The 12,035-nt window shown below is 53.5% G+C and overlaps 1 protein-coding gene across 1 annotated transcript in view; it reads right to left on the bottom strand.

Moving 5' to 3' along the window:
- FBN3 (fibrillin 3) overlaps positions 1-12,035 on the bottom strand; it is a 239,039-nt gene that overhangs the window by 109,286 nt on the left and 117,718 nt on the right. The window contains exons 9-13 of the mRNA XM_030540813.1: positions 5,591-5,743; positions 4,670-4,867; positions 3,938-4,081; positions 2,961-3,080; positions 796-921 (exon numbers count right to left, since the gene is read on the bottom strand). Of these exons, the coding sequence (XP_030396673.1) occupies positions 796-921; positions 2,961-3,080; positions 3,938-4,081; positions 4,670-4,867; positions 5,591-5,743 (741 nt within the window). The remainder of the gene's footprint in view (positions 1-795; positions 922-2,960; positions 3,081-3,937; positions 4,082-4,669; positions 4,868-5,590; positions 5,744-12,035) is intronic.

The raw sequence follows: 12,035 nt of genomic DNA on the forward strand, positions 1-12,035 counted from the left end.
ACCTCACGGCCACCTGCTGCCGCAGGCTGCCTCAGGCCAACAGCACTGCCTCTGCTTTCATTCCATCCTTGTATTAAGGGTTAATACACAACTGGAAGGGTTTGAAGACCTTTTTTTAAGGAAAGTTTAAAATTTGCTGCAGATTCCTCCTCTGTGGGACCCAAAGACTGTGTATCAAGGGCAAGCTGTAGGAGCTAATGAGCGTGCTGTGTATAAGTCGTGCCCCACAGAAAGGAGACCAGGCCTGGCTAGTACTGGATGGGCCTGCAAAGCCTTTCCCAGATACTGAGATCCTTAAGAAATCAGTATCTGGGGATGCCTGGGCACTCTGGCCATGGAGCCAGAGCTGACCTCTGCTCTCTCCTCTTGCGTGGGCCTCTGTGCTGCTCCCAATGCAGGCTCACAAAGGTGATGTACAGGTCCCATTAAAGCTCCCATTGCAAGGTTCACAAGAGCCCTTGCAAGATCCCTCACTCTCCCTACTTACATTCAGGGAGCAGTTTCTACCAGGTCACTGACTCTTTCCTCCCTCTCTTCAATGGATGGGAGGTGTTGTTAAACTGTAGTCACCCCAGAGGTGGCTGCATTTCTGCGGTGAGAGGTGAACTCTGTAAATCCCCTGGGGTCTGGCTCTTCTGGATGAATCTGCTATATATGTACATGGGATCACTGCTGCTAATGGGTCCAGTTCTGCCCTCCTTCCCTCCCTGCTGGAGTCTGTGGTGTGTGAGTGAGAGCAGGAACCAGCCCCATCGGAGGCCTGCAGATGATCTCATGCTGAAGGAAGCTGCTCACCGACACAGTTCTTGCCATCGGGGGTGATTTCGAAGCCCGCATTGCAGATGCACTGGAAGCTGCCGTCGGTGTTAACGCACCGGCCGTTCCTGCACATCACACCATTCATGATGCACTCGTCAACGTCTGGGAGAGAAACAAACACAGCCAGGTAGCAGCAGACACATGAGCTGCTTGAGCCTCTCTCTCCACCCAACTGGAGCCAAGGCCATGTAGCCATGGCTGGCTCCTAAGAGAACCCATTCCCAGGGAAGTGCAGGATTCCACTCTCAGATCCGTGCAGCAGATCACGACTCTGACAGGCCGCACTCCCTCCGTGCGTGAGGTGCAGCTCCCTGGGGGAGACTCGCTCTGTGCTCCTAGCCACAGCCCTGAACCCAGGGCTTGGAGCTGTAGGGTCTTGATCCCCCTGTAAAAATCCTTGCCAGCCCCCTGCCCTCAGCTGCTCGATACAGCCCACGTGTGGGCTTGATCTGTAGCTCACTGACACCTTTCTTACGACTGTGACGGGCTTTAGATCCGGTCCTTAGTCCCTCCAGAGAACCTTGTTCCCTCCTTCCCTCCCCAGAGCTTCAGCCTCAGCGCGGTGAGCAGCACCTGCTGTTGCATGGCTCGTGCCAAACAGCCCCCTTGCGCTGCAAGGGGCCTCCCGGGCACAGTGCGCTGGAGTAGTGCAGGCGGTTGTGCTCAGTCTGTGAGGCCGAGTCAGCGGCTGTGGGCCAGCTGCAGGTGTTTAATTGCAGTGTAGACAGGCCCCTAGGTTCCCCCGGCTCTTTGGGAGGTGAAATCCCTCGCAGAGGGACTGACTGACCTAGACATTGAGTGAGGAGAGTCTGCTAAGCCTGTGACTAGGCCCTAAACGGAGGTGCTTTCCAAACTGACAGGAAGTGACCCACAGGGTAACCGAGTGCTTAGTAGCAGGGCTGGACATTCCCAGACCCCTGAGGCTCTGGGTAGGGACCCAGTGGAGTAGGAGGGCCTGGGTCCCCCCAACTTTCCCCCCTCTCCTTTGCAGTGATCAGAGCATGAGGGGAGGATTGAGGCTGCAGCTGGGGCCCCCTCTGGGACCACGTGACCAGCAGAACCTGTAAGGCCATGAGCTGACCACTAGGCAAGCTGATCACCAGCCTTTCCCACTGAAAGGGGAGATAGGAAGCAAGGGAGGAGAGGAGCTAGAGCAGAGGACAGTGGGTGAGGATAGAAGCAGAGGTGGGAGAAATATCAGCTGGAGCTGGGGAATGGGTCAGGATAGGAGTAGCAGCAGGAGTCAGGTGGAGGGATGGTCGGGGGCCAGGGGACATAGCAGCAGACACAGGATGGGGCAGGAGCTGAGGGGGTTAGGAGCAGAAGGAGACAAGGGGAGGCTGTGGGGACAGGGGCAGAAGGGTCAATTAGAGTATCCTCCCCCCAGAACTTGTACTGGAACCCAGAGTCCTCTATGTTCCCCTGCTGTCAGCAAGAAGCTGTGAAATCCACTGCCAGAGTCTGTGTCCGACCATCCCCAGGGCTGGCCTAGGACAACCTCCCCCGGCCACTGAGTCCTCTTAGCTCAAGTGGCAGAGGTCTGTGAGGTGGCTCAAACGGTCCCCACCCTGCCAGTGACCCACCTGGGTGTCAGTCTGATACCGCAGGATGGAATTGCTGGGTTTCCCTTTGCTTTTTTAAATGCCTAGGAAATTACCCACAAAACACTACCAGGGTTCCACATCCAGCACTCAAAAGTTAGGAAGTGCCAGACTTGCCCTCACCCCTTGTGTGTGTGCATTTCGGTACAGTCTTTAATTGCATGACCCCTGCGTGACATGACTGCCACTGGGCCCCACCTCGGTCTTCTCAGGCAGTTTTTCAGGGGATATAATGTCCCACTGGCAAAGCTTATTCCTGTGTGCGAAAGGGAACAAGCCGAACTGGCAAAAGGCCCCTTCTGATTGATACATATGCTTGGCCTGTATCACCCTCAGCACCGCATCTGCTGCCCTGCAGCGAGCAGCTGATTGCTGAGAGGGCACTAGCGCCAGCAGCTCTCCCTTTACTTGGTAGTCCTTGGGGCTCTGGGCGGGAGCCTGTCTGCTCCTGGGAGCTCGGGGCTCCGCTCAGCACTCCGTTTCTGAACCCATCCCTCTGACCCGCTGGTGCGTCTTGTGCCAGCCCTGAGACGGACATACCGATACAGGCCTGCTTGGTGGGGGTGCTCTGGAAGCCCTCATGGCACTTGCAGTGGTAGGAGCCAGGTGTGTTCACACAGTCACCGTGCATGCAGGGGCTGCTGGAACATTCATCCACATCTGGAAGGAAAAGGGCATGAAGCTGGAAGCCCCCAACCCCTGGGAGGGCAAAGCCAGAGCCTGGCGCTGCTCTGCAGCCCTTCACCAGGGTCCCATGGGGTCGCCCAGCTAAATGCCAGCTCAGGAACAGAAATGCTGTTAGGTCAGCAAAGGCCCAATCCTGCCAGGTGCTGAGCCGCAGCCCCTTAGTCCCCGAGCATTCTGGTAGCATCAGCACCACCCTGCCAGGCCAGCATGAAGAGGACAGTGAGGTGCAGCAGGTCACATGCACGGCTCTACAGAGACCCTGAGTCAAGGAGCCACTTGTCTGTCGTTGCAGAAGCCAGTAGGGCCTGAGGGGTCAGAAAGCCCTTGGTGCCCAGGGCTCAGGGGCGGCTGGGCACTATGAGAAGGACTTTGTGGAGCTGCAGCCCGGAGTCAGAAGACCCCAGGGCCCCTTATCCTAGGTGCTGTCTTTGTCGGGGAGGGGGTGCGTGGACAGAGAACACATGTATTTTGGGGCCCTGTCACATTTAGCAACAGGGAATGAAAGTGATGGGAACTCTCCTGTCCACCTATGATCAGACTGCAACAGAGGAGGAAGGGGTGGCTTCCCCCAGTGTTCCCTGTGGTGCCAGCCACAGCCACCGCCTCACTCCGCCCAGCACCGCAGTGCCAAGAGAGTGCTGCTCTGCACCCCTTAACCCCACCAGCTGGGGGCATCCCCAGACCTTAGGACTGCTCCATGAAGCTTAGGCTGCGGGGGGGCAGCTGCAAGCATCCCCGAGGCTGCCAGGGCACCGAGGAGCAGCTGTCTGCAGCAGAGCAGGAGTGGGGCTGGTGGGGCAGCTGGTGCCTTGCCCAGGGGATTTTCTCACCAATGCACTCGCCACGCACGTCCTGCTTGTATCCCATGTTGCATTCGCAGCGGTAGCTGGAGGGAGTGGGGATGCAGCGCCCATTCAGACACAGGTTGGTGAAGTGCTTGCAGATGTCGATGGTCTGATTTAAGGTGGCAGTTCCTGGAAACCCCAGAGAGAAGAGAGCCTGGAATGGCAGCCCCAAGCCCCCTGCTCCATTCCCCCACCCAGGAGCCTGCTTCGGGGTCACTGCTGTCTGAGAGAGAGGAGAACACCCCCGCAGGGCATACCTCCCAAAATGCATGGGCCTCCCAGCATCACCTGCAACACATCAGCCATCTCCATGCCTCCCACCGCCAGGGACTGTGGGCGGCCCATCCCCCTCTCCAAGGCAGGGGCACTGGACTCTCAGGGCTGGCCAGTCCAATGAGCTTGGAGGGAGAAGGGGCTGCTGAAGCTCTTTTCCAGTTCTGTAACTAGAAAGACATTTTTGCTGGATGGCAGCCTGCCTCTTTGGCACTCAGAGCCAGACAGGGCTCCTTGCTGTGCCAAGAGACGCTGTGTGATTTGTGTGCTGGGCCCAGCATTCTGCACACCATTAGTGTCACATTCCATCAGTCCCGCAGCGTCTGGGTAACGGCGCTGTTCCCAGCCCATGTGCCACGCAGGGAGGCACACCAGCTACGCACACAGCTTGGAAGAGACACAGCCAAGCTGGGCCAGCGCTAGTAGAAAGGAGATTTAATTTACCAATGCTCGAACTTCCAGGGCCCATCCCAGGAAGCCCCGGGATCCCGCCTTGGCCATTTGCCCCATTTGGTCCAATGCCTCCAGGTCCGCCGATTCCAGGCCCGACACCATTTGGCCCAAACCCAGGAATCCCAGGGAAGCTCCCAGAGAAGCCTGGCACGGCCGGGAGCCCTTCAATGCAGAGCCTGCGGTACTCATCTGAAAGGAAACAGCTGCCTGAGTGTCACTCCAACACCACAGGCCGAGTGTCCCTGCCTGTCTCACATGGGAGGCAGAGGTGACGCTGGCATGAAAGCACCAGTGGCTGGGGGCAGGGTGGGCTGGGAGAGAGCTTTACCCCTCTTTATCAGTGAAGCCCAGATGAGGCGGGTCTTGTGGTCGCATTTAGCCAGTAGCTCCCACACTGCAGCGATGGCAAGAGCCATCTGCTCTCTGCAGCAGGCATGGAGCTACCTGGAGTGGGAGGTGGTCACTGTGCTGCTGTTATTGGCTTTCCAGTGGCAGCCCCTGTAAGGATCTTGGCCCTGCTTTCTGGAGGGGCAGATGGAGGCCCGAGGAGGGGAAGCGCAGTCACACAGCAAGGCAGAGCTGGAAACAGACTCCCAGAGACCTGATTCCCAGCCCTCTGCTGCAGCCCTTCCCTCCTTCTGATCTCTTCCCAAGCCCAGGGAGCCAAGGCAGGGCTGGGGTGGGGTGGCGTGCGGTGGGGAGGTTGCTGCCCCTGATGGATCCCTTCTGCTGTTCTTTAGAAAAGGAGGAGTGGACCAGGGGCCCTTACTCCTGAATTCCCTGGCTTTGTGCGATCGCAATGCGACCCTCATCGACCTTTCCCCCCAAGACACACTCACCAGCACAGCTCAGGGACATTAAGACAGGTCGCACTCACTGGGTTGCTAGTGGCTTTCCCATTGTGCTGCTTACCGGATCCCCTGACGGGGCACATTTCAGGGGTCTGCCCAATCGCCCAGCAGCGTCCGGAGTCGCAGCAGCACTGCATCTTGGTGTACTGGCCTGGGAGCTCCCCAGCGCAGCGCCCGCCGATCAGTGCTGAGAAACATGTGCCAATCCGCTGGTCTGCGACAATGAGGGGCCACAAGTGAATGAGGGGTGGCCTGAGAAGGGAGGGGCCCCTCACCCAGCCAGTCAAAATCAGCCTCTCCGAGGGAGACAGGCGATGTGGAGCAAGAGAGGCATATGTCTGGGGCCAACTTCCTCGGGGCTGGATTGCAACTCTGTGAGGGCTTGGGGGGACTGGCTCCTGAGAACAGCAGCATTTCTCAGTGCCTCCTTCCTGAGCATTTCCAGTTGGAAAGGTCCAAACTCGGTGTGACGTTATCTGACTGCAGTCTGACCATGCAAATCATTGCTGCTACCACTGTTATATAATTGTAACGAATCTTAGACAAAGTGTGAAGCATGGCTAGAAAGGGTTAAGCAGCTTGCAGGCTAAATGACCCAGCGCCAACCTTTAGAGACATGTTAGAAAAGTATGTGAATGGTCATTAGGACCATTCCATGGTAGAAAGACTAGAATCTTTGAAATGCAAACCTGTATTGTTAGAAGTTAGAGGTGATATTAATTGGATGTGTGTACTCATGTCTTGTTAGAGGATAACAATGTAGTCAAACAGTCCCTGTCTATGCTGTGTTCTGATAATTCAGAGATCAAAAGAAAATATTAACATTTAAATGAACTGTAAACATAGGATATGGTTGTATTCATCTCCTTTGAAATGTTTAGCAAATAGCTGAGAATGGTGGAAAACAGGCACTTGCCTTATGTTAATTTGTGTAGCTAATTACCGGTGATGCTTAGGAAATAGGTCGACTTCAAATTCTCCATGATTGTCTATTATTCACCTAAGGGCTCTGACCTGTGAAGAAAGGCCTGGACCCATATAAAAATCTCTTGGGTCTGGATCCTTTTTATCTCAGATCTGCCTGATGCTTAATGCAGGGGAAATTTAAGCCATCAGGCTGAGAGCTCCAGTCCTAACTGGATCCCCTGAATATGGGCATGGGACTATAACCTATGGACTAATTCTGAAAGAACTCTTTGCAGCTACAAAGCTCAACATCGCTACTATGAATCTGATCTCAGAATTGTACTCAGGTCTGTATGTACACTGATCTTTTAACCAATACTCTCTCTCTTTTCTTTTAAAATAAATTTTAGTTTAGTTAATAAGAACTGACTGTAAGCTTGTATTTGGGTAAGATCTGAAATATTCATTAACCTGGGAGGCAATGTGCCAGATCCTTTGGGATTGGTAGAACTTTCTTATATGGTGAATATGGTTTTCAGTAATCCTCATCCTATTTGACTTGGATGTCTGGGTGGAAGCCCAAGGCTGGGTTGCTTTAAGTGAACTGAGTTGTTGGCTTCTGGGCAACCAGTAAGGTATTGTAGAAGCTGTTTTGTGCTGGTTTGGTAAATCTAAGTATTGGAATATCCACCAGCCTTGGGGATTCTCTGCCCCATTCTTTGCAGTTCACCCTACTTGAGTGACCTCAACCCGGCCACTGGGATTCCGGTCACACTCGGCTAACCCACCATCAGGCTCCTAAAGATCGTACGTGTCGTGATTTGCAGCTTGTGCTGCTGGCGATGGAAGCGGTGACTGCTCACCTCCTCTGCCCTCAAACCCCACAGTGGAGAACGAGGAGTCTGGCCCGAGGGAGATTGAGTCGCTAGAGTACATGGGAAGAGAAGTGGGTGAGCCTGGCCCCTTGCTGGTGTCTCCTCCTGCGTCATTGTCTTTTCAAACACACAAGCTAGACTCAGGGCAGGTTTCTTTACACTGCCATTTGGAGTTCACGAGAGTATGTGCAGGTAACACTCACTGTCACAATCTTCCACTCCAGAGACTAAATCTGACCCTGACTCATTCCACTGCTGCCCTAGTCAGAGTTTATGCACTAATGCCAGTTCCAGGGTGAGGTTTAGCTAATACACCCATAAAACACACTCTGCATTACTAGCTGAGTTTGGGGGAGGACAAAGGGGCCCCAACATGGGGTACATGGACATTTACTCCACAGCAAGAGGAGGTGTGTAGCAGGATGGTTACCCTGCTCCTGCCCTGAAGGGCTTAAAACTTCCCTGGGGGAAGGCTGTGGCTGGGAGCTGCTAAGCTGGGCTGACTGGGAAGTGGCTGCCGCTGGGCCATGCCCCAATCAGGCCACAGCTGGCCTGTATAAAGAGGCTGGGAGCCAGGAGCTCAACAGTCTCTCTCTGCATTCAGAGAGAGAAGGGCCTGGCTGCAGGGAGCTGATGACAGGGTACCTGAGTGGAGCAGGGCTGGGGAAAGGCTGAGGAGTTGGTGAGCTCCAGCCTGGAAAGCCCCAGGCTGTGGCCTAGCAGAAGGCCAAGGGGTACTGGGGGTTGCAGAGGGCAGCGCAGGGGTAGGCCAAGGCAGCATGTCCAAACCCAACCTTGCCAGTGATGAGTGGCTGATACTGCAGTGTGCCCCAGGGCGTGGGGCTAGATGATGACTGGTAGCCTTATACTGAGGCGAGTTGGGAATAGTGGGTGGGGGTTCCCTAAGATTGAGGGATTCCTGCCAGGGGGCAGCACCCAGGGGAAGGGTCTTGGGAGGGACATGGGGTCAGAGGACAGGCAGATCACCAGCCTGCAGAGGGCGCTCCAGAGCTGGAATGAGCTAATTCCTGGAACAGAGCAGCAGGAGGTGCCGCAGGGATGAGTCCACTTGTCTACAAGGTGGTATTCATTAACCCTTCCATGACTGAACAGTACCTCTTTATCCCTTCTTCAGGGATGGGAGGCCATTTTTAACAGTGCTTGAGCCTGGTAAAGAGACCCTCTCCTTGCCTCAGTTTCTCCTCCTGCCTTTGTGTGTGTCTTGTCTGCCTGCTCTACCACTGCTCTGTGAGGAGCTCGTTCCACTGACAACCCGCCATGCCCTGGCTGCTTGCAACAGACTGTGGGGGCTCTCCAAGGCCTTGGCTCCAACACTCTCATACGCCACCCTGATGTCCAACCTCTGTCTGTGGCCTCACTGGGGCTGAGGACCTGGCCGTATGTGCCTGCAAAGACAAGCCTCATCCTGATGACTAGGAACAATGCAAGCCAGATTAATGCTATCGCACAGGAACATGTGCAGCTCAGACCATGGTACATATATACTCCTGGCCCCACTGAATCCTGGTGGGGCATGTTGCAATTGCTGGACCTACAAAGTTACCCTCAGCTAAACTGTAACAAGTATGTGAAAATTCATAAGCTGTTACAATAACCATGAAAAATATAACATTCATCTTCATAAACAACTTGGTCTAAGAGGTGTGAGAAGCCCAGACAGAGAAACTGTATTAGTCCAAACAACCAAGGCCTCTGATATAATTCAAGGACTGTGTGAGATCAGACTTAGTAAACAGAACATGTGAGAACAAAGTTACCTAGGCCAAGTCTGGCCATAAATGGATTTCACTGGTGGACAACATAAAGGGGGTAAAAGATACCACCTGCTCGTCCTCCATTGTGAGGTTCTTAAAAAGAGACTTAGAAAAGAAGAATATTCCCTCCGCTCATCCCGTGACCTACCCACACTGCAGCCTGTCTCAGCTCCTCTCTGCTTCCTCCACCTGCAGTGGACAGGAGAAGGACTTTCCTCCTCAGAGCCTGCTGGCCGGCCTGCCCTTCTTTAAGGAATCTGGTTTGTTACTTGTGAGTTTAGAAAATCTTCACGTCACCATGACGTCCAGCCCTCAGCCCATTGGTGGGGAAACCTCATTTCCCACACCATAGAGGCAGGTAAGAGCCTGCCCTGTTTTCCCTTCCCTTGTGTTGCTTTCTGCCCTCCCTCATCTCCTCGCCTTTCCCTCCGGCTCCTGAAATCAGCCATACTGCATTTGTTCACACCTGCCTCGTCTAAGGAGAATGAATCCAATCAGATGACACTCCTGCCCAGAGCATGCTCCAGGGGCCAAACGGCAGGTGCCTTGCTTGGCCTGCTAGCCAAAACCAGAGCACCCATTTGTGACTAGCCATCCTGCCAGTGTTGCAAAGCTGTATTTCTCCCTCTTTTCCACACTTTCTTCTCCACCTGGCCTCCATCTGTCTGTTAGAAAAGGGAGGATTAGAAGTACAGTTAGCCCTTCCCTAGGCTTTTCATCAAAGAAAGATTGTTCTGAAAAAGACTGATATTTTGCCTAAAAAAGGAGAGAGACTCGAAAGGTTTTGATTGTTTGTTTTGCACAATCTCTCAGTTTCAGTATCAGTTTCAAAGCTTGCTTTAATTTCTTTTTTTTCTTGTGTTTGATCAATAAACTTTCACTTTAGAATGAAAGATTTTGGGTTTGCCAAGCAACTGAGCAAACTATGGTCTCTGTAGATCCTCCCCCTCAAACCTGTCACTCTGTAATGTGGGACGGTGAAGGAGTTTATAAACACCTTTATCGCCTTAGGTCTTTGAGATCCATATTATACAACAGGCATCCCTGAGCAGCTGTCTAGGCGGGAATCACCAGAGCAGCCAAACGTCTATGGAAGAGTCCATCAGGCTTGTGACCAGGTCTTGCCTCTGCGTAGATCTACAGTGTTGACTTTGCCCGTCTTACTCTGTACCTACTGCCAGCAACTTTCCATACAAGCATTACACAAATCAGGTGCAGGAGATGGAACCAAATGCAAGTTCATCTGCTATGTCCCAGCTTCTCTCTTCTCTGCCCCTGGTTTGGAGCTGCCCCAGCACTCTCTGAACAGTCAGACATATTCCTCACAGAGTGTCAGTGTCCACGTGCCCTGCCCTGCATGCTGACTCTCAGTGCCAGCTCACACTGAGCAAGGCAGCAGCACCAGCTTACAGCTCATAATACATCAGATCACACAAGACATTCCTATCAGAGGGCAAAAATTCATCCCTTGGATACACCTAGGCAACTTGCCTTGCAGGATTGGCACCTTTGGGCACTCCTTGCAGGCCCGGTCAGGCACAGTCATAACATTTTTACTCACTTTTCTGATTTTACAGGAAAGAGCTGCTGGCAGCAGATACCAGCTATGGCAAGCCAGATGTTCATCTCCCACAAGTCTCTGTCTCATGTCCCAGCAATAACGTCAGCTGGGGGTGGGCTCTACCTTGCTGTTCTGTTTGGACTGGCCCCAATCCCTGGGGGATGGAGCTGATCAATCCAAAAGCTTCTTTGCAGCGCAGTGTGGATGCAGTTGAGTGGTGCATTCATCTGTACATCCATGTGAAACTGTGTGCTGTGGAGCTGTGCTCCATTGAACAACTGCTGGGATGCTCCCTACACGAGCGTGTATTTCGGTAGAGGAAGAAGTGTGTAGGTCAATATGCGAAACTCGTAAAGTCCTTGGGGATGAAAATTTGCACAAATCTCGCTCTCTCCCCTGCTGGGTACCGAGTGTGACAGACCCACGCCAGTGGGGTACAGGAGTCTGGTAGAGGGCAAATATACTGGTCACTGGATGAGTAGTTTTCTGTTCCCTGAGTGACCAGAGCAGGGGCTGCACTAGAGTAATCAGGAAGCTGCTAGAACCAATTAAGGCAGACAGGCTGATTAGAACACCTGCAGCCAATCAAGGCAGGCTAATCAGGGCACCTGGGTTTAAAAAGGAGCTCTCTCCAGTCAGGCGAGGGGGAGCCAGAGGAGAGGAAGTGTGTGTGAGGAGCTGGGAGCAAGAGGCACAAGGAGCTGAGAGTGAGAGGCTGTGCTACTGGAGGACTAAGGAGTATAAGTGTTATCAGACACCAGGAGGAAGGTCCTGTGGTGAGGATAAAGAAGGTGTTTGGAGGAGGCCATGGGGAAGTAGCCCAGGGAGTGGTAGCCGTCATGCAGCTGTTACAGGAGGCACTATAGACAGCTGCAATCCACAGGACCCTGGGCTGGAACCCGGAGTAGAGGGCGGGCCCGGGTTCCCCTTAAACCTCCTAACTCCTGATCAGACACAGGAGGAGTTGACCCAGACTGTGGGGAAGATCACTGAGGTGAGCAGATCTGCCAATAAGTGCAGGACTCACCAAGAAAGAGGAGGAACTTTGTCACACTAGGCACTCCTATAAGTGGAGAGGTCACTGTCAATTAATGGAGGATGTGTCTACACTGTAATTGCCAGGTGTGGTTGCATCTCATGCATATCCAAGCTAACTTTGATGGAGACAGCTCGGGAGCCAAAGCAGTGAAACCGTGCCAGCACAGGTTTCAGTGTGCCCTAGCTGCCCTAGGAACTGCCCTGCATGATAACGATGTCATGATCTCATGATGCTGTGTAATGACATCACAACACTACTGCAAATGGTGATGATGTCATACTGGGCTGGTTCATGTGCCATCATAATCTATAGGGTTTTTGCCATTGGCTGCAGAGAAGCTGCTTGGTGAA

The sequence above is a fragment of the Gopherus evgoodei genome, chromosome 22, assembly GCF_007399415.2.
Source record: "Gopherus evgoodei ecotype Sinaloan lineage chromosome 22, rGopEvg1_v1.p, whole genome shotgun sequence".
Classification (NCBI taxonomy): domain Eukaryota; kingdom Metazoa; phylum Chordata; order Testudines; family Testudinidae; genus Gopherus; species Gopherus evgoodei.